General features: G+C 38.9%; 1 protein-coding gene across 1 annotated transcript in view; it reads left to right on the top strand.

Moving 5' to 3' along the window:
* Window positions 1-6,353: 6,353 nt before the first annotated feature.
* SEPTIN9 (septin 9) overlaps window positions 6,354-23,623 on the top strand; it is a 262,977-nt gene continuing 245,707 nt past the window's right edge. The window contains exon 1 of the mRNA XM_034408527.3: window positions 6,354-6,833. Within this exon, the coding sequence (XP_034264418.2) occupies window positions 6,812-6,833 (22 nt within the window). The 5' untranslated portion in view covers window positions 6,354-6,811. The remainder of the gene's footprint in view (window positions 6,834-23,623) is intronic.

The following is a 23,623-nucleotide window of genomic DNA, read 5'->3' as shown; positions in this document are numbered from 1 at the left end:
TTCTGGTTCCTTTCCTGCCAGCCACTGGGTGGCATTGCACATCTACTGTTTGTTTTGGCAGTTTCCCCCTTATCCCTCTGTTTTGCCAAAGCTAGACTGGATAGCCCGACAAGAAGACAAACCAGATGGAAAACTTTCCAACCATGGAGGTATAGAAGAAGAGGGATTGTGTGCTAAATGAAGCTGGCAGGGCCAGAGGTAAAACAAACACAAGAGTAGGGAGGTGGATATGCTTGATTTACAGACCCATCGCTCTGGTTTCCATCTTCACATCCAGCAACAAAGCTGTTTCCCACATACTATGAAGTTGCTTGGCAGCTAGTAGCCTTGTAACTCTGACCTATTGTTTCCCTACCTTTTCTTATCCACGCAGTTCATCTACCCTTTGGTTCCCCAACTCTGTCATAGGAGGAAGACATCTGGTCACTTCCCCTTGAAACTTTACTGCTATACTTTTCCATCTTGAATGGAACACATTTCTACTCTGGAGATCCTCTGTGGAACATGTTACATCTAACACAGGAGTGTTAATAAAGCTCTTGTACATCACGGAAGAGCTAACATGGAAGAAACCAAAAGCTCAACAGAAGTTCCAGTTGATAAACTACATAATAAGTAACCTATTAAGAGTTTCAGGATTTTGTTTCATTTTGAATCTCAAAGACATGTAATCAGTATTAATAAAACCACAGGAGTCGGGGAAATGGTGCAAATGGTGCAAATCTCAGTCTGACACACAGAAACACACATATAGTGTTTCCTTTTTGTTTAACTCCAATGGATAAGACAGTCATTGTCAGAAAGAAGCCCTCGTATTTCTTGCCCTAAAATGTTCCATGAAGTAATATTACATAGAATAAGGTAGAAGCTAGTAGAAGTCCATCTTTATTATGATCTTTTTCATAATATCTGTCAACAAGAAAAATAGCATCTCACACAATGTGTATATGCATATGAAATAAGTTGCCAGCAGCAACTCTGATTCTGTCATTCCCCTAGCTCTATGATGGGGTAAAAACATGTAATATGCTGCTTGTGTGAGTTAATATAGATATTACTTTTTGCCCTAGGGGGATAAAACAATTCCGGCAACCCTACTGTGAGAGTACGAGAATTTCTACTCTTTATTTGATCAATGAAAGACTAAAATTGTCTTTTCTGTTTGATTCTTCAGTTCCATCTCCAGATGATAAAATGGCTGTACTGTATTGTTCTTGAACAACTGTGTTCATCCAGAGACCGTACAGTATAGTTTTTAATTGTTTTAACATTTTGTTTTAATTTGTGTGCTTGTGTTATTTTGATGGGATTTGAGTAATGTTTATGTTTTAATTGTAAGCTGCCCAGGGTTACAAATGTGAGATGGGGTGCTATATCAGTCGATTGATTGATTGACTGATTGAATAAAAAATAAATTAAATAAAATAACAGAGATCCCTCTCCATTTCAGAAGTAATAATTGGTAAAAAAAAAAAAAAAATCCAAAGCAGAAAAGACTTATATTTTAGGGATTAAAGCAAAGGATAAATACTAATAGAGTAGCTATTGTGTGAATTTTCTAGCACAGGTATAGTTCTAGGACAAGGGAAATATAGGACTTGTGATGCTTTTGAATACCCACAAGCATAAGTCTAACCCAAGCTCTTATGTGGAACACATTGAAATGAACACAAGTCCACTTCCACTTCAGATCGACATAATGGAAGTCTGAGATTAACTGTTACTGCCTGATACCAGTGGTGAGTTGCTACCACCGGATTGGGTAAACTGGTAGCGGCGGCAGAGGCGGGAGACTCTGCCCACCCACCTGGACATCTCTGCACATGCCATTAGCAGCTGAAATGGACACCTACTACTGCCTGATACCCTTTCATCTTTTGTATATTTAATAGGAAAGGCATATTGGAGAGAAGCCCAGAGAGATAGCCCTCCATAAGAGAGAAAAGCTGCATAGTGAAAAGTTGTGTGCGATTCAGAAGATTCTGAACCAGGAAGACATACCTCTCTCAAGCTGTTTTCTGATTTCGAGCACTTAAAGGGACTGAAAGCTGGGCAGCAACTTCAGACACCCAAAGAGAGCAGTGGACCCTCTTCCTTCTTAGCCATGTTAATTAGGACTTTTCCAGAGGCATATGAAGAGTTCACTTTTTTACATAGATCATGCTGCATCACAGCTTGCCATGCAGACAAATTTGGGCTAATTTATTTAGTATATTATTATTATTATTATTATAGTATATTATAGCCTAGCCTAGCCTAGCCTAGCCTAGCCTAGCCTAGCCTAGCCTAGCCTAGCCTAGCCTAGCCTAGCATACTATACTATACTATACTATACTATACTATACTATACTATACTATACTATACTATACTATACTATACTATACTATACTATACTATACTATACTATATAGTATAGTATAATATAGTATAGTATAGTATAGTATTAATTTATAAGTAACTCAAGATAGAGAGCATACATAGTACTCCTTGATCTTCCTATTTTCCCCACAACAACCATGCTGTGAGTTGAACTGGGCTGAGAGAGAATGACTGGCCCAAAGTCACCCAGCTGGCTTTCATGTCTAAACAGGACTATAACCAGTGGTGGGTTGCTACCGGTTCGCACCTGATTGGGTAACCCGGTAGCTGTGGCGGTGGGAGGTTCTGCCCACCTGCCCAGGCGCATGAGCAAACCGGTAGCGACGGGATTTAGAACCCGCCCTTGACTAGAACTCACAATCTCTGAGTTTCTAAACAGCACCTTCACTGCTACACCAAATTGGCTCTTTCTAATTCTCCTAATTCAGGTTACACCTGGCCTCTGAAAGCTTTAGGTAGTGCATACATATACATATTCATACACATATACATATAAATCTTCTGTACTGCAGATGTGCTAAACTGTTACAGATGTGCTTTGACAAAGGACCACAATAATGTTAAATGACCTTACTTATGAACCTTTTGAATAGCTTCTTAAAGAGTAACAATTAACCAGAAGCAAAACTTTAGTTCCACTAAAAATGAAACTAAGCAAAGCAAAACAAGCATTTTACTGGTTAGATTTTTGCCTCTCATGAGACAATGGAAAGCACTTTTCAAAAGCGGGCTGACCTGACCAGAAAAAAAAACAAAAAACAAACCCAAGCTCACAGAGAGATCTGCTTTTCTTTAGAAAGTTGTGGACAGAAATTCCAACGTTAGGAAAATGGAGGGTACTCTCAGAAAAAGCTCTGACCCAGCTGGCATAATTTATGCATTTTTCTGGGCTGACCTGAGCTGTTTGGCATGACTACACTCCACCTGGGTCCTGCTATTGCTCCAAATCCCCCTTTCTTTAATGAACTATACATTCCCTCACTAAACTTGCAAGAGTAAGGAAAAAAGTTATATAAACACCTGCCTATTGAGGGCTTCTGGGATGTGTATTTTATGAAACATTAACTTGCCCATTCAAAAGAAGTGCTGGTCTCCAAATCATTCTGACACAGCAGGAAAAAATAAATAATTTCATTCTGTAGCCTCCCTATTTTTTATTTTTTAAATCCTTTCTGACATTTTTGGATTTTTTCTTTTCTTTTGGCTCCCAGAGTGGAAGTAATACGCCAGGTCACGGTAGCAACAGAACAAGCCTACTGTCCATTGCACTTAGAAAATAATCCATCCTCAGAAATATTGCATTTGTGGGATTTTGTTTAGGTTATGTCTGGGCAGGCTTGGTGAGGGGTACAAATATTTGGAATCCCAAAGGTGTTTTTTTCAAAAGCCAACTGGACTTTCTTTGTTTTTTTCCTTGAAGACATTTCGCTTCTCATCGAAGAAACTTCTTCGGTTCTGACTGAATGGTAGAGAATGGAAGGATTTATATTCCTTGCAGTCATCTAGGCATTAGCATACACTCTGTGCTAACAAGAGAACTGAAGATGCTTCTTGGATAAGAAGTGAAACATCTTCAAGGAAAAACAAAGAAAGTCAGGTTGCCTTTTGAATAAACCATGGGACAACCATGGGACAACCATGACCAGGATGACTGAGAATCTCCTTAGACAAATATTTGGAATGTTATTTTAGCATGGATTAGTCATCCAGAGATATCAACACCTGAATTTATTCAACTCTGAATGTTAGCACCTTAAAATTACACAGGTTATATGGTAAATTGATAAAGAGAAGGAAAAAGATACCCTCTAGAGCAGCGGTCACGAACTGGTGGTCCCCGGACCACTGATGGTCTGTGAGAAAATTTTAGTGGTCCGCAGAAAAATTATTTGCGTTTTTTATATTGCACTAACTACATTTATCTTTTTAAAAAAATCATATTAGTGGTCCGTGGGATTTAAAATTACGAATTTAGTGGTCCCTGAGGTCCGAAAGATTGGCGACCCCTGCTCTAGAGCATAGGTGTCAAACTCACGGTGTCATGTTGCCGTCACATGTTTTGCGACGTTTTTCCCCTTCGTGGAGCTGGGGTGGATGTGGCCTGCGCCAGGGGTGAAATTCAGCCAGATCTATCCATATTGCACGATCCGGTAGTGCCAGTGTGGGAGTCTCTGCCCACCCGCCTGGACGTCATCATGTCCCTTTTTTGACCCTCTGCGCATGTGCAGAAGGCTCTGTGCATGTGTGGAGGAGGCGTGTGCGAGTGTAGCCAGCGCATGCATTCATATTTGCGATCCAGTAGTGAAGGTAAGGGCATTTCACCCCTGGTCTGCGCGTGACACATCCAGCCCCCGGCCTGCCAGTTTGACAACCCTGCACTAGAGAGATGTTGTAGAAGCCTGCTTATACATGATGACAAAAGATGTTCATGGGCATATCATAAGTGGGAACCTTTGTCAAGGTTTATGAAGCTCCTCTAGAATGCTTCTGCACCATAAGGGCATCTTGTGTTTGACACCCCTGTTCTAGAGTCTGCCTTCCTTCATTTTTGGCATAGGGATATAAGATAGCTGCTCCTAAATGCTACCTTACCAATTTCAATGGATTTTCACTATGGAAGGCAGATAATATGTGTATCCTTTTCTCTGACAAAAATAAAAAGAAGCCTCCATCTTCATTCCCCCCAATAGAAAGAGGGACTTTTCATAATTATATAGTCTGCTTACTATCAAAAATCTACGGATACTATTATGACTTTAAGTTATGATTTATGTAGTAAGCTATGCCAGAATTTAAGTTTGCATTATGAAAAATTAACTAGGTCAGACCTACTCAGTACTTGGATGGGAGATCACCAGGAAGAATCTGTATGCTATATTCTGGAAAGTCAGAAAAGACATAACAGAAAAAAGAAACAGCAAATCACTGTTGCAAAAAAATGTCTTCAACGTGGACATGAAGTCTAAATGAGTGAACCTTAACTCAAAGACAATGTTCTTGCACATATACACTTTCAGAGTGTGTTATTTGCAGCTAACAACATTGAAAACAATAACCACAACAACCTCTGACAAGACAGGGCAAGAAAGGGTAGAAAGCAAAGTCAGTTGGTGAAACATACTGCAAAGATTAATCATTCTTTAGTCCTAAATACATATATATCTTTCTCAAGTGGCAATGCTCCAAGAAGTGAGAGCAAGCAAAAAGCATATTGGATTTCATTTCATTTCACTAAATATCAATTGCCTAGTCGCATATTTGAACATTTCTCCCTTCCTTGTTTTTTATTCCCCTCCCAAAATCTTTTTGTTTTCAGATGAAATGTTCATGTCTACTAAGTGATCTAATGTTGAAAAACACTCAGGCACCATTACCTGGCCTCTTTTTACCTGGGGATTTTGTGGCAACGGCAAGGCAAGCTTGTCAGTGCCCCATTTCCTTCCCAAGCAAGGGTGAAATCCAGCAGGTTCTGACAGGTTCTGGAGAACCGGTAGCAGAAATGTTGAGCAGTTCAGAGAACCGGTAGTGGAAATTTTGAGTAGTTTGGAGAACCGGCAAATACCATTTCTGGCTGGCCCCAGAGTGGGGTGGGAATGGAGATTTTGCAATATGCTTCCCCCAGGAGTGGGGACAGAATGGGCATTTTTCAGTATCCTTCCCCTGCCACACCCACCATGCCACACCCACCAAGCTACATCACGCCCACCAAGCCATGCCCACAGAACCGATAGTAAAAAAAATTGGATTTCACCACTGTTTCCAAGTCATGAATGGCAGCACTTATACAAACCTTACAAACAATTAGGGTTGATACATTTACACAATCAGCAGCCTTGACCAATGAATTGCCTTCTCTGGGCCTTTCCAAGGAGGAAAAGAAGTCATGTTTACAGTAAGTGGGCAGACAAGCCACAATGTACTTTGAACTGGAATGAGCCTGCTGGAATGTGTTCTGCCTTCAACCTGAGCAGCCAGCACAGCTGGGAACGGAGAGCTAGGAGGAAGACTCAAAGTTGGGGCAAGGCAACTCAGGTGGGGGAAGAAGCGCACAAAAGGGGCATATCTGGCAGGGAGAGGAGCATGTGTGTGCCAGGGCCGGTTTATTTGCAGAGGGGAAAAGGTGAAATTTCTCCTGCAGCTGAACTCTTCCCTGAACTGCCTCTCTCAGCTTTAGCCTAGTTGGAACAACCCACGGATTAGAAAAGGTGTGTTCTAATGAATGGGAGTGCTGTGCATTCCCTGCCCAGCTGCAATTGTGATTAGGTCTGTATGTAACCTGTAAGAGGAGAGCACTTCCTCTGTGGAGCCCTGCCTGCTACAGCAAAAGGATTGTCAAGCCCGTTTCATAGCACCCTTGAGGATTATTTACAAGGGAGGGCAGCTTGGAGAAACTTTCTTCCCTTCCTATGTAACAGCTGGGTTAAGGACAGCATGAAAAAGACATCATATACAGGTGAGTAGGAACAAAACATTTCCTCAGGAATATTCTCCTCTTTGCACAGAACGAGAAGCTACTTGTTGCAAACTACTGCCTGTCTTCTATTGGCTCAACTCTTTAGAGTTGCAAGTGGGTTTCAGGGAAGAGGAGAGGAAGGGCATTGGCAATAAAACAAAAAATCCTGAGTGAATTAAGCATATGCTAAATTCTCAGCTCGAAAGGCAAATATTTGTGTATGTACAGGTATAGACAGATCAAACATAGCCTTTGGTAGCCAAAAGCTCTGGTATGTAACAAATTGACATTTAAAACAGTAGTTATTTTATCTAGAACCAGCCCGACAGGTGTTGCTACTCAAGGCTCCTACAGTGCTTTTACCGATTATTTCTTACATTACAGCAGTCGTAGTACTCTATGCTTTTTTGACTCTTGGGTTCTGCAGTGCATAGGTTGTATGTATATATTGAAAATACATCATAGACCTTGATTTTACGCTCCTAGGAGACAGCTGATCTCTGTAACTCTGGAGGATTAGAAACTTGTCATAAGGTTTCATACACATTTACATACTGGAGGTACTGCATAAAGTTGAAATAATGTACAATTGAACAGACTGAGAGAATGTCAATATTTTGCATTCTCGCTGGATTGCTGATAACAGTGTGAAAATTTGGAAAGTATTTCCAGAGATCCTAGCTTGCATAGAGTAACAAATATGGTTGGGGTAAAAACTAGGATTTGATTGCATTTGTGGCATACTGGCTAAAAAGACACTGTTCCTGTTGCTTGCAGCAAATATTCTACTTGGCATCGGTATGAATAAGGCTGGTAACCAAGTCCACTCCTACTCTATATTATTCAAAAGTGTTAGAGAAATCAAAATTTCTATTGCTAATCAAGACAGTTGTTAAGGGACTTTTGCCCCATTTTATGACCTTTCTTGCCAGAATTGTTAAGTGAATCACTGCACATGTTAAGTCAATATCATGGATGTTAAGTGAATGTGACTTCCCTATTGTCTTTGCTTGTCAGAAGGTCGCAACAGGTGATCATATGACCTGGTCACTGCAATCATCATAAATATGAGTCAGTTGCCAAGTGTCTGGATTTTGATCACATGCCCCATAAGAATGCTGCAACAATCATAAGTGTGGGAAATGGTCATAAGTCCCTTTTTTCAGTGCTATTGCAACTTCAAATGATCACTAATTGAATGATTGTAAGCTGAGGACTACCTCTATATCAAGTGTTAGATCAAAGGCATACATAAGCAGCAGGTAGACTTATCTGATGACAGTCATGGCATAAGGAAAACTGATTTACAATGTAAGAGGGGTAAGTGACAACGAGCATGAATTAATGAAATGAAATAAAAATAGATATGTTGTTCGGAGAACATAACTTTCGGAGAAAGTTCGGCAATTCGAATCTCATTGGCTCAAGGATGACTCCATCCTTCCATCCTTCCAAGGTCAGTAAAATGAGGACCCAGATTGTTGGGGGCAATATGCTGACTCTGTAAACCGCTTAGAGAGGGCTGTAAAAGCACTGTGAAGCAGCATATAAATCTACGTGCTATTGCTATAAATGCAAAATATTACATCTGTGTGTATCCAGGCTGGACAATTGTAAGAATGCTGTAACTATTCCTCTTCATAAAGGGGATGAATAGCAAGGGATGAGTAGCAATGAGTAAACAAAGGAATGACCTTTTTAAATGTCCCAGGGAGGATGAGGGAATTCTGTCTGAAAGAATATGAGAGATGGCATTCAGCAAAATCTGGGAATCACAAGGCCATGTTTTACCCAGGCAGGGGGTATGTGGACCAGAGATTTGCTCCTTCGTTGAGAACTGTGAGAAATTTTATTGTGTATTTTGATGATTCAGGAAATGAACAAAAAATCCATTGGCTTAAAAGATATGCCAAGCTTTAACAATATGGACCAGGTTCAAATTAGCCTTATTTGGTGTGGGGGGGGAGGGGAATAGGGGAGAGGAAATTTTAAGAAGTGAAATAGATGCTTGGAACCTCAGCAAGTTTTGAAGCACAAATTGGGCCCCTTAAAATCCCCATCCTCAAAAATAAGCCTAACTTTTGGGCACCAGCCCACTCTTGGGGCATTCATACCTCCTGGCAAGCAGCCTGTTTTGAACCTCTGTCTACCCCCTCTCACATGTCCACAGTACCTATGAGCCTTTGTGGAGTGGTTCTGCATAGCCAACCGCTGTGTGCTTTGGCCGAGCTTCAATCGGTTGTGAGAAAGGGCCTGCCTAGAGCTCTGCCAGATGAATATAGATCATGACTAATCGGATTCTTTTTTCATATCTATATCTAACTGTAATAACTCTTCATGTAATTGCTAAAATGGGGCTGATATGTGCATTGGATGTCAACTCTCCATGCTGGCCAGAAACATTTTTGTTTCAAATTGAGAGTATCGTAAAACTGTAAAAAATAAATAAAATTATGCCACAGTATGTGCTTCACAAGCTATTCTCCAAAGCACCTGAGGGCAGGACAAGAAGCAATGGGTAGAAACTAATCAAGGAGAGAAGCAACTTAGAACTAAGGAGAAATTTCCTGACAGTTAGAACAATTAATCAGTGGAACAAGTTATGAATGCTCCAACACTGGAAGTTTTTAAGAAGATGTTGGATAACCATTTGTCTGAAGTGGTGTAGGGTTTCCTGCCTAAACAGGGGGTTGGACTAAAAGACCTCCAAGGTCCCTTCCAACTATTCTATTCTATTCTATTCTATTCTATTCTATTCTATTCTATTCTATTCTATTCTATTCTATTCTATTCTATTCGCCTAATTAAGGTAACTTCTAGGTAGAATAAGCTCTTCTGATCTCCTTTCTGCAGTTTGTTCCAGAAGCTAAATCTGAATTGCTGAACCAGTATTTCATACTACTCATAATATCTCAGAAAGTGTTATGTGGAATGTAAGAAACAAGGGTAATTGTGGTTTAACCCAGAAGCTTCCCAGATTTATTGGGTGTTGATGCTGGACCTCAGCCTAATTTCACATTATGTCATCATCTTATTTATTTGTAACCTGATATTATGCTGCTTCAATTATTTTAGCAGCTTAACAAAAGCCATATAAGATAATAACATGTACTGTACATTCCACTTTTCTACTTATGTAAGCCCTCTGGGTACCTTATAACAATGAAGCAAACTACAAAATGCAGCAGTACCATTAATATTACAATCAAAATTAATTATGATTAAAATCAATAATGTAAAGCTTGATAAAAGAAATGGGTGGGGGGTTTTTTTGGGTTTTTTTTGCCATTTTCTTACACTGAAAGAATGAGGAGCAAACACATCTTCCGGGAGTGCACATTTCTACAGCTCAAAAGTCATACCAGAGAAGAGCCTCGCTTGTCCACCAAATGTGGCACTAGGGACATCATCAAGAGGGCTTCTCCTGCTCATCTGAGCAATTAGACAGATTCTGAATGGAAGAGGGGATGCCACAAGATAGTCAGCTCCTAAGCCATAAAGTTCAACACCAATACCTTCAGTGGTAGGCAATGGGCAGCCAGTTCAGATAATTCAATGTTCATATCATGTGATCCTTGTTCCTTGCATCAGTTAGCAGCTTAGGCACCACATTTTGCATCATTTGCAACCTCCAGGAACTGTTCAAGATCAGTTCAAGATAAAACGATGTGGCTCAGGAAATAATGTGCAAATACATTCTTCACCACAACCAGTACAGTGGTGGAATTCTACTGGTTCTACCCAGTTCGGGCGAACTGCTAGCAGAGGTAGTGGGAGGTTCCGCCCACCCACCCGGTTGTCATCACAGATGCTCTAAGCACGCGCAGAAGGCTCTGTGCATGCGCAAAGGTGGCGCACGCACACTCATGTTTCCGAACCGGTAGCGAAGGTAAGTGAATGCCACTACTGAACCAGTATCTACCAGTGCAAGAATAATTGGTTGTCAAGATTCACTCCCAAATTGAGAACCTGCTCTTTCTGAAGAAGGAAACCCTATTCAGAGTGGGCTTGACCTCAACTCCCAAATCTAGGGTTTTTTTTTCTTATCCGGATTTGATGTCAGCTTCTTCAGGCAAATCATTATTATGATTAGGCTACATTCCTAATCATGATACTAATTGATTCTTTGGAGTTCGATGGTATAGAGCACTTTAAGGCTTTGAATTATCATGGAGCCTTGGTGGCGCAGCGGACTAAACTGCTGTTAAAGTAGCACTTAGCTGCCAGCTGCCTGCAATTACTGCGAGTTCAATTCTCACCAGGCTCAAGTTTGACTCAGCCTTCCATCCTTCCGAGGTAGGTAAAATGAGGACGCAGATTGTGGGGGCAATAAACTGACTTTGTATAAAATAGAATACCGCTGGGGGGGGGGCAAAAAGCCCTACTAAGCAGGTATATACAAAAGTATGAAGGCTATTGCTTAATGCATTGTAAACCTCCCTGAGTCTCCAGAGAAGGGCGGCATATAAATCGAACTAATAAATAAATAAATAAATCTCCCCCAGCTATCGTTTGCATTTGTTTAACGACATAAGGGATAAAGCAGAATACAATTTCCCCATATAAAAGCAGGCAGAGCAATAATCAACCCAGCATCACCTTCTGAATGGGTTCAGACAGAAAGAGCCAGCATTATTATGGAACAGTGCCCCCAAGACTCAGCCTGCAGAAAGTCAGAGAGATACCATGAACATCACCATCAAAAGCTACCAAAATACATTGCACCCACTCATTCTGTTTTGAATGGAAGGGAAGAGAGGAGGAGGTTCCATCTGAATCTAACCGTCATCCAGGGTGGACAGAGAGACTTTGGTTGACTGAGAAGATAAGGGGAAACTTTTTGGGACAACAGCTGGGTGGAGGAGATTGGGGAGGAGAAGCAGCCATGTGACCTTCCACTGTCCTCTTTCCCTTTGCCTGTTTGTCTTCATCTGCTACACCACGAAATAGGGCTTAGTGCAGGGGTGAAATCCATCAAGTTCTGACAGGTTCTGGAGAACCGGTAGCGGAAATTTTGAGCAGTTCAGAGAACCAGCAAATACCACCTTTGGCTGGCCCCAGAGTGGGGTGGGAATGGAGATTTTGCAATATCCTTCCCCAGAAGTGGGGTAGAAATGGGTATTTTACAGTATCTTTCCCCTGGAGTGGGGTGGGAATGGAGATTTTGCAGTATCCTTCCCCTGCCACACCCACCAAGCCACACCAAGCCACGCCCACAGAACCGGTAGTAAAAAAATTTGGATTTCACCACTGGCTTAGTGCCTATGTTCTCTCAATATTGTGATGCCTCTTTAAGAGATTTTCCCTCTTCATATTTCTCAACTTCCTGGTAAGTCAAAGTGTTAATCAAACTCTGCTAGAGGAAGGAAGATGTTTAGGAGCAGTCATGTCAATTACACATAGGCCATCTCTGTATATGAAAAAATGTGTAACTTATGGGCTGCTTCCTTTAAAAAAAAATATAAAACAGTTGTTAGGGAGACTATAGAATCAGAGGAACGCAACCCATCCCCTGCTCACAGTTCTTTCATTCTGAATCATCTCTCATTCTTCATTCATTGTTCAATAAGTTCAAGCAGGTGTTTCCTCTCTGAATTTCTTTTCATGAAAATAGGGATTTATTTACACACACTTGCATTATAGTATGCATGTAAAGAAAAACTGATTCCAGAAAGACCTCTGTAGCCAACAGTTCCAAAATTCAATCTAGATGATTTTTACATTTTATTTATTCAGCACTAAAATGGATGAAAACTAAAGCAAAAGTCTTGATTCCTTTATAGCACAGGTGTCAAACTCGATTGTGTCAGGTGACGTATCGTGACATATCGTGACATTTTTTGCCTTTGCAGAGCTGGGGAGGGCGTGGCCTGCGCATGATGCATCCCGGCTGCCAGTTTGACAGGCCTGTTATAGGATGTATTAAATCTCTTTCACATTGGTAAGGTGCATACAAAATTCTACAGAAGTAAGCAAGATGCTAAACTTTTCCTACAGCTCTCTGAGACCAGAGTATCCATATTATCTATCCTGAACTGTAGGTGACCTGGGAAGTCTCCTAGACATAAATCATTTACTGCAGCCATTGAAAAAAGGCTATGTGAAGATCCAAGTGACTGGTAGAGAGAACATAACATAATCCTTAAAACTGTTTGCAAGTTCCTTAGTTTAAAAACTCTTCTAGCATCTGTAGGCATTGAATAAATATCTAATGTTTTTTCCTCTTAGTTTATAATCACAGAAAGAATATTATTGTATTGATTGGAAACCTACCTTAGGGACTTATCATTTAAATGGCTGATATAATAAAGCTTCACTACATACTGCTTTTCGAGAGTCTTTGGATACCCAAGGACTGCATATTATAGAAGAGAAGAATGTAATATGGTCAGTAGAGTGTGATGATCTCATAATACATTCCCAAAACCGAGAAGAATTTCCCAGTAGAAAAGCAGTTTTGTAAAGAAAGACTTCTGAAACCTAGAACTCTTTCACTCTGAAACTTTTAAAATGGAAATTTACAGATTGAACTAAATTAAAGTAAGTTTGATTTGATTTGGGCTGGCTTTGTATGAATCATATTTGTCAACCATGTTTAATTGCTTAGCATAATGTGTATGTGAATCAAACCAATGTGTCATAAACTCTAAAAGTATCTTTAGGGAACTACAAGGAACTGCAAGAACCATTTCAAGCAACAGACTTGTCAAATCAAGGCATTCTTTTATACAGGATGACCATTTATGTACTGTCACAGAAGTGACATACTTCTGCACCTTGTACATTGAATTACTGGCAGAGACATTTGCCATTCTGTTGGCCTCTAGAAAGGTGGCACTAAAACTTCTTTTCACTGGGCCAAAAGTGAATTTTGGAAGGCAAATGCAGCATACCTGTAGTGGGAAAGGCTAGTCCAAATTCTCCATCCTCTAATTTATTATTGTTACAGATAATCAGTTCTCCAAAACCAGCAAAGTAATAAAAAGAGTAGCAAGTGATCTTTGTCTTGAGAATGCTATTAACTATTTGGCAGATAAATAATGGCTGGTTTGGTATATACCAATAACTGTACCCCATTCAATGTAAAAACAGAATCACTTTGGTTGACTATGTTCATTTTGTCCTGGATAAATATAATACTAATTCTGTGCATGAGATTACTGAAGATAAATGTAACTAGGCTTTTCAACAATCAAACAAATCACAATATTTTTTCCAAAGAACTTTACTGATTTTTCAGATCTATTATTAATCTACTGTATATGTGAAGTTCATATATATGGTGAAATCAGAACTGAATAACACAGTATAGGATTTGATTGGAGTTCAGTTTTTGAAATGGACAGCTGGTCCACTAATCAAGTACATAAAATAGTAATATCACTAATATCAACAGAAGCATTATATTAAGGCCCAGATTTTTGGAGTTTACAATCCCAAAAGGCTTTAGCATCTCTGGATATGAAACAAGTTTGGTAGTTAGACCATGGTTTCCTTAAAACTAATATTTTGCATCTATACTGAGTTTAAAAAGAAAAGTATGATAAGGAAAATATATTTATGAGTAATGAAGATTTTTAACTGAAAACATGCCTCAAACAATTGAAGAACTACAATGTAAAACCTTTCATATTCTCTGAAGATGTCTTTCCTGCTTCTAGCTTAGAACCAGATTTAAGAGTTCTGGATAGCAATGCTGTATTGTTCTGACCCAGCTCCCCAAACATGACAAACCTTCTGTATTTAAATAAATGATTCCTTTATTAGGATCACCAGCAGCCCCGGCAAAAAGTTTCTCAACGCAGGCTAACAAGTCTGTCCAATAGGGAAGTGAATAGTTGTCTGCCACATCTATTCAGCTCCGCCCCCTGCCGTTTATCCCCAGAGCTAGAGTGGGGCTTCGCTAGCAACGCTGGCTCTTCCATCCCAAGGATCGGCCCACAGATTTCCACTGCTCTCCTCTCCTCTGTCTTTTGCACATCCGTGCATCAGGCACTGGACCCAGCTGTTCCTCCTCTTCCTCATCAGCCACCTCCATACCTGGGGGCTATTGATTCTCCATCTGAGAGCTGATGGATGGCCCAAGTTCTGCCTCTGTCTCTCTCTCTCTCTCTGACAGTTCCATTCTCTCTTCCTCTCAGAGTTCTCAGGTTACCTTGATGCTGACTCTGACTCCCATCTCCTCATCTGATTCGGCTGCTGGAGCGGCCAACAGGCCACAACACATATGGATGTTATCAATAGTTCTGAGATGACCCCATTCTTGATCCATCTTCTGAAGAGGTCCAGCTGTTGCCTCCATTAGGTTTGACAACAAACCCTTCTAACTCTTCAATAGCAACAATTGCTACTGAAATGCAAGTGAAATCTACAACAACTGCTATGCTATAAAGTTTCTATAATTGCAAATTAACAGCCTTGCATTTTCTGGCTAGCCATGCTCACCAAAAATAGTGGATAACAGCTGGACTTCCCAACCACAACAGTTGCCCTTCACATTACAGTTGACCCTAAGATACTACAAATGAAGCAACCTCTGTTAATATTTTTTTTTAAAAAAAAAATATTTTACATAAAACAACTATCGTATTTCAGGAACTATTCATGCCTTGGTGGAACATTATTTTTAAATGAATGCCATATTACTCATTATCTTGGCATGAAATTTAGCCTGCCTCAACATGTTCAGTTCTTGGAAGATAGAAGAGTGGTTATACATGTATGGCTTTTTATTGATTCCAATTAAAAAAAAAAAAGACACACTGCTTATTATGTTCATTTTAACTCTAATGATAATGTTCAGCACCAGAAACTAACTACAGCTGAGCTCTTAATTTGTAACTGTGAATTTAGTTGCCATTAAAAGTGGGATATTTAGTGTACCTTAAACAAACACAAGGAAGCATTCATCTTGGGGATATATGGAGGGTAGAAATGTTTGCCAATACAGTTGTATCAAAATGAGATCTGATTTTCATGACTTTTGAGATTTTAATGTTTTTAGCATGCTAATTGTTTTATTTTACAATATAAGCAGCCCAGAGTTGCTAGACACTGACAGCATATCCACAGTAGTATATCCGAACGATAATAAGAAACAAAACACAGTATTATTTTAATGGAAATCTACTGTTTTTTTTTACTCTGAAGAACTTCTTTGTCTTTGGAGAATTTCTATTCCAGTTAAGCATGAGGGGAGAATTAAATGAGAGAGGAGGATTGATGCTAGTTGCCATCTGAGATTTCCTCCATGTCTCTTTGCTGAAACTAAACAGGGCTTGATTTGGTCAGGACCAAGATGGAAGATGATCAGAGAATTGCCTGCTTTGAGTTCTGCTATGGAAGAAAGGCAGGGTTTGAATGTATGAAAGAAGCAAGAGTTCTTCATACCAAGGGGATGTAGCCCTTAGACATTTCTAACAGAATTGCAGCCTGTTACTCTCTGTATGAATTTGGTATCTGTCCCCCAAATTCTTTAGCCAGACAGCCAGACATTTACAGAAAATAACAGTTTGGATCAAGCTATTACTGAAGACTACATTTTCAATGAAAACAATAAGCATCATAAATCTTCATAGGTCTATGCAGGTAGTCCTTGACATACAACAGTTCATTCAGTGACTTGTAAAGTTACAACGGCACCGAAAAAAAGTGATTTATGACTATTTTTCACACTTACAACCATTGCGGCATTCCCATGGTCACACGATCAAAATTCAGACACTTGGCAATTGATGGTTACAATGTCCTGGGATCATGTGATTCCCTTTTGTGACCTTCTGACAAGCAGAGTCAATGGGAAAGCCATATTCACTTAACAACCCATGGTACTAATGTAACAACTGCAGTGATTCACTCAACAATAGTGGCAAGAAAATGCATAAAATGGGGCAAAACTCCTTTAACAATTGTCTCACTTAGCAAGAGAAATTTTAGGCTTAATTCTGGTTGTAAATTGAGGACTACCTGTAGTTGGCACTCAATTCCTCTAGGAAAATGTTGTCACCAAATAAATAAACACTTGTAATAGTCTCACTCAATTTCATTTCCAAGGTCAGGAAATGTAGTATATGAAATTATTCAGGAGAAGAACTGAATTCCAAGTAGTGAAAAAAAAAAAAAAAAACCTGCCCTCAGGACATAACGCAAAAGTTCATCAGAGTGAACATTTTAATTGTTAGGTAAGATGTTAGAAATTAATATGGCATCTGAGCCATAAACTGTGAAATGCCAGATTTTTGCTCTACTTTTGATTTATTGTTACTTCACCTTGGAAAGTTCAACCTCTCAAGTGATTTAAAAACAATTGGTCAGTTTTGCGTTTCATTTCAATTTCAACTTGTTTCAAGTAAAAAGTCCTCTACAAACAAGTTCCTATTTGCTTTCAAATAACTCATTTTTTCCCCCTTTGAATCATTGGGAAAAAAAACACACAGTAAATGTTTGCTTTCTCTTAATCTGGAAGCAGCAGTAACTGTTCTACTGTGTAAAGAACTTTGTGTTTTTCCTTTAACATACTAGAAGAAATTCCTGTGGCCTCTTTTTTGTACAATGATGTGAACTAGAGCAGCTTGAGTTTACAACATCATATTAGAAGTCAGCTCTTTTCTCCAATCTTTCCATGCAGCAGTCTCCTTCCTCCAGCCCTTCCTCACAACTAAAAAGCACCTTTTTTCCCCTTCCATAGAAAACATTGTGCCCTTGTTTTAAGCAACTGCTTTTTAATTTTTTGTTGGGTAGTACAGTCACACTGTAATGCCGGTAAACAAAAGTCACAGTGCACTGTCAGGTTTAGCTGTGGACTTCGGGATTATGAAATATAACCAATTCACGTAGAACATTTGTCAGACTCATTCATTAGTCACCTCCGACTTTAGGGCTAATGATGATCTTAATTTCAATATCCTTTTGCATTGTTGTGTTGGAAAAATCAATCCCTTCTTGAGCCAGACCCTTGTGGTTAGGACAATTGTATTTCTTATTTCTTCATCACATTCCTGTCTCTCTAGAATATTGACTCAATGTTTGGTTATTGACTGATGGCCTGAAACACATTCTCAGGTATATTTTGAACTCTAGGTTCTATTTCCAATAAAGTTTCCATTTATATAATCAGCAAGAAAGATGCCAAAAGGGAAAAATAAATTTCATAAAAACAGGTATTTAAAAACGGCATTCATAATTTATAGTCGTTCTTTGGAAGTGTTTTGAATAATGAAGATTTCCACATAATAGACCTGATAATAGCAATAGCACTTAGACTTATATACCGCTTCACAGTGCTTTATAGCCTCCCTAAGTGGTTTACAGAATCAGCATATTGTCCCCAACAATCTGGGTCCTCATTTTACCCACCTTGGAAGGATGGAAGGCTGAATCAACCTCGAGTTAGTCAGGATTGAGGGAATTGGATTCCTTGCAATGTGAGCAGAGTTAGCCTGCAGTACTGCATTCTATCAGTGCACCACATGGCTCAGTCTGTTATAAATAGAATTATAAGCAAAAAAGGAACTTAAAGATCATCAGGTCTGATCTCTGCTCATCTAGTAGCAGGTAACCATCTAATCTCTGTGTGAAGACCTCCAGCAAAGTAGAACTCATCACTTTATATATCGGTCTGTTCCTCTGGTGGACAACATACAACCAAGAAGTCCTGATGTCTGACTTCAACCTGTTTTCTTGTAGTCTTACCCCATTGCCTCTAATCTTGTCCAAGACCATTACCAGACAAGTCCCTTGCAACCTTTAACTTTTTAAAAAAAGTTATATCTTATAACTTTTCAAAAGTTATATCTTCCTTTAAATTTCTTTTCTATAAGTTAAAAGTACACAGGTCATTTAACTGTTTCTCATAAGGCTTGGATTCCAGGCATTAACTAATTTGGGAGCCTTCTTCTAAACTTATTCCAATCTGTCTCTTTTTGGACTACAATACCCAGAACTGGACCAAGTATTTCAAATGAGAAGGTATCCATGGCAGTGTAGAGCAGAAGAATTGCTTCCTGTGATCTGAATTCTATGCATCACAGAATGGTATTTGCTTTTAAATAATTGCAATCTTGTCTGATTTTTAACTTGTGGTTGGAAATCCTCCCCAGATAGTTTTACATGTGCTACTGCCAAGCCAATAGAAAAATATAAAAGAAAACTCTCCATAGAGAGGAAAAGTCATTTGTAAGCCTTTTAAAGCAGTTGGCCAGAATTGATGGAGAGTTTAGTCCTCTATTTTCCTTTCAGATAGTTCTTTATAAGCAGAGCTGAGAGGATACCTTCAAGAAAAGGACTGTTCTCTGTAAAGTAGGGCACACAACTATCCTTTTTCCAGTGAGAGAATAGATTCTCAAAGGACTTGGCTGCTTTGTACAATTCAAATGCATTTGAAGTATGATTTGTTTATTTTTGATATATTTCATAATAGGTCTAGCAATGTTAAAACTGTATATAACAGTCTTTATTTAAACACACTGGAGTGTGTCTTTTGTATGCATGATTACAATATAATTGATAGATATTAAAGTAGAGCCAGAGATTGAGTAGCAAAACCAAGGCATAGTTTTTCAGTCAAGCCGCATGTGTCCATGTGCTGGTTTGGCCACACAAGCTGCACAAAAATAGAGAATTGTTCTTTTCTGGTTTCTTTTTTAATTAGTGTATTGCAAATGATTTTTTTTTTTTTGCATTGGAACAAAAATAGATCCATTATTAAATTTTCCTCTTTGGCTTGCTCCAGCCAGAAGAAACCCTTCATTTGCATTCAAATGATCCAGCAATCTACAAACACAGCCCAAATCAGCAGTCTGCAACTCTGGTGCTTAGGAGAGTTGCTCCTGGGACACGAGGCTAATGCAAGGGACCTCAATAATATCATCCGATCTGGCCAGACCTGGATTAAACAAAATTGTCCTCTGTATTCCGCATCCCTTTTTGATAATCATACCACAGAGGTAATATTGCCAATTGCATGTATCCTCTAGAAGCTATGGGGTATAGCTTATGATATGCCCCGAGAAACAATTTATACTACTGAAAGCCACAGCAGATTTTTCCCCCAAGAGGGGGCTGCCCTTTTGGCAATAGCCAACAATTCTGGGAACTGAAAGACACCCACCAGGAATCATCCCAGGGGAAGGCTGTGTGTGTATGTGTATGTCTGTGTGTACCTTTCAGGCAATCTTAACTCCTGGTGAATACATAGACAGATCTATGCACTTTCTTGACAACATCTTCGGAAGTGGTATGCCCTTGCTCTCTTTTGATGACTGGCTTAAAGACAACCAGGTGGCTTCAGGCCTTAAGTAAGACTAGAACTGAAGTTTTCTTGCTCATACTCCAGCATCTTAACTGCTAGACCAAGCTGGCTGTGCCATGTGGTAAAATTAGGTTCAAAGATTGTGGGGAAAAAAACTATTGATATACAGTATATTATTGTTTTACATTGATGGGAAGTTATTAAATTCTTCTAAAAGTTCCTATTAAAACACGTACTTTCCATTTTGATTTATTTTCTTCTTAAGTTTGACAGCTTTTCTTCACTGAAATCTGTTGCAGAATTTTTAGTTCGATATTCAGGTTAGTAACTTTTCTGGTGTGCATGCCCAACTTTAGAGCCTTTGACTAACAGGGTGTCGTTTCCTTACTTTAACCTGTTACTATGATTTCTCCTGTTTGTTTTTTGCTTAATTATGATCCTGGGGCCTTTGTGATTCATTGTAACAGGATTTCCTGTCCATTCTTACAATGTTTAGAGGAAAAATTATAGAGCTTTATTATCACAATTGCTCAACCCTTGGTCCACAGCTGTAACAGCCAGGACCTGTTTTTCCCACAAAGATATTACCTTTGTTGAATATTATTTGAATTAAGAAACACCTACATGCCACAAAAGGCAAATACAGTACCTATTGTCTACTATGCATAGGTTAGCTTGCAATTTTGGTCAAGCAAGAATTGTAAAAATACTGGGTATTCCTAAGGGTTTCCTCTTTTCTGGGTATTAGATATTAGACTGTGGCGTATAAGGGCAGCTTTATGCTGTTGAACAATAATTATTTGCTTTTTTTTACAGGATAGGGACTCATGAGAATGCTGCGTGCAAAAGGCCAAAGGAATTTAGCAAAGTTGTCTATTCACCCACTAGTGAGCTACGTGTGTACTCAGTGAAGCCAGATCCCAGAATGCTGGTGTTTTCTCTGAGCTCTTTATGATTTGATATTGCTACAAATTTAGCTGACTGTTTGATTGTACTGTAATCAATGCTGGAGCGTTTCTTGCCATTTTTCTTTAGAGGAGTCAAAATCTTTTCAGACTAACATTAGTTAATGGAATCAATCCTTGAAGATTAAGGAGCTAATCTGTATTTTGAGCCTACCCCAAATACATACACAATCTTAAAGTGTTCTTAGTTCACAGTTTTTACTTTGCATTTTAATTAGGCACTTTCATCTCAGCTGTGGTATATGTGGGTGTATATTATCCAATTAGAGGAAAGGTTAACCAAAAACATCCATATAAAGGCAATTTAATTATTTAAGTACATTTCTATCGCGTCTTCATTACTTTATGAGTAACTTATAAGGGGGAGAAAACACATAATACTCCTTCCTCCTCCTATCTTTGGAGATTCTCAGTCATCCAGGCCATGGTTGTCCCAAAAATGCTTTTTCAAGAGGCAACTGGACTTTCAGCTCAGAGCAAAAGAAGCTTCTTGGATGAAAAGTGAAACATCTTCAGAGAAAAACCAGAAAGTTCAGTTGCTTCTTGAAAAAGCCTTTTGGGGCCTTCCTCCTCCAATTTCTCCCCACAACAAGAACCTCATGAGGTGGTTGGGTTGAGAGAAAATGACTGGCTCAAAGTCACCAAACTGGCTTTCATGTGTAAAGTGGGACTAGAATTCACAGTCTTCTGCTTTCTAAATCAGCACCTTAACTACTATGCCAAACTGGATATCTAGGCAATGGTAATGAGGCGATGAAATTTATGAGTCTGAACAGATTACTAAAAATATGGTTTTAGTCCAGCTCTACCATCTTTGTCTTTCATGAACAATAAACAACCCAAGTATCATGATAAAAATGTTCTCCGAAAGAACTTTTCACAATTAGCTCAGAATTTTGGGTGGTTGTCATAAAATAAATAAAATAAAATAAAGGGCAAACCTGCCCTTTTCTCTTTTAGTCAAACATTTGGTTCCCTTTTATCATGCCACCATTGTTAGGATTGACTTGTGATATGATGAACCATTTTAGAGCTGATTCATGGGATTTAAGAATAGAAGTCCTTTAAAAACCTAGAATTATTCCCAGATGGATTCTGGCAGTTCCTCTATAATTGGGCTTGAAATAAAAAATTACATAGATACATTAAACTTCCAATTGATTTAATGCATTCATTCACGTTAAAGCAAAACCTAGTCCCCCATGATGAAAGTTCAGAATTCTTCCAAATTTTAAAAGAAACTCACTTGATTGATTTTGTCCTACCCAGATTATTTTTTACTTGAGTTTTTAAATGAGGAAAACAATTTCTTACTGTTCAAAAAATAATCTAAGTATTTTGTATTGTATTAGTCCATCACCTCAAGTGTTCTCTGTGGAGGGGCAGTCCAAACATTTGTACAATAAATAACACACAAAATATTTGTGCACACAAAACCTGCCTTACTTCCTTGCATTCCCTCATATTACACCAATATCAGGTTAGGGGAAAAATGAATGCTAGTCTTAAAATTGTCATTTTGTTTGAGATCACACCTCTTTTCTGAACAGGAATTGCTTGCTACCATAGAGAATTTCATTCCCCAAATTGGTTTTAATTATTCAATTAAAATCTTTTGCCTTTTTGGTGAAGTCACGTTGAAAGAAAAATTCTCTCTTTTTCTCTTTGTCTGAGTACCAAGAACACTGAGGAGGTCAGTACAGGAAAAGTTACTAAGTCCATCTCTGACTAGAAGTGGACAGAAACTAATAACTGCACAATGTTGTGACATATTCACATAGTGGTGGAACCCTCCCCCCTCCCCCAATGTTTAGCAAATCTGCCAAGTAGCTCAACAGTAATGGAAGAACCTAGTTACCACTGTTATTAAGCTGTGAGTATCTGTGGAGATTCTCAGTCATCCATGTCATGGATGTTCCAAAGGTGCTTTTTCAACAGGCAACTGGACTTTCTTTGTTTTTCCCTTGAAGATATTTCACCTTTCATCCAAGAAGCTTCTTCAGTTCTGAAGAAGAAGAGAAACTGAGTATACCAGTACAAGCCTTTTAACAAATAAAACAAATAAAAGTAAAAGAAAGGTACCACATTTCCACTGTAATTATGATCATATGATCTCTTTAGAAAGAGAATGTTGCAGTCGGGATTCCTATATTAAGTTCACCAAAGAAATCATTTCTCTCTTTTCCCCACTTAAAACAACTCTTCCATCCTATTATTTCTCAAATTCCATGAGAGTGAGCAAGCAATGCTGCAGAATCCTGGCATTTTCCAAAGCTGTGAAAACAATTAATGTACACTGTATAAGACTTGAGCAGATCAAATATGTAGCACTCTCCTTAAATTAATAGAAAACCCATAATATCTTTCACTGTATAATATATAATTATTGCTTTTCAAAAAGGTATTTGCACTTCAGAGGGCCCATGAGTATGATATCCCCCATCTCTTCTCTAGGGAACAGAGTTTCGTAGATAAATATAAACCTTCATTAATAAATAAGTATAATTTAGCCAAAGAGCATTGTGGTAAAATGAGAAAGATGCTTCTCTAGCTGAAGTATCCCAGCTGTGGAACAT

This window comes from Pantherophis guttatus, chromosome 2 (genome assembly GCF_059756535.1).
Source record: "Pantherophis guttatus breed Tessera chromosome 2, ASM5975653v1, whole genome shotgun sequence".
In the NCBI taxonomy this organism is placed as follows: domain Eukaryota; kingdom Metazoa; phylum Chordata; class Lepidosauria; order Squamata; family Colubridae; genus Pantherophis; species Pantherophis guttatus.
Note: the sequence above shows the minus strand (reverse complement) of the source record. Positions and strands in the feature narration are given on the sequence as shown.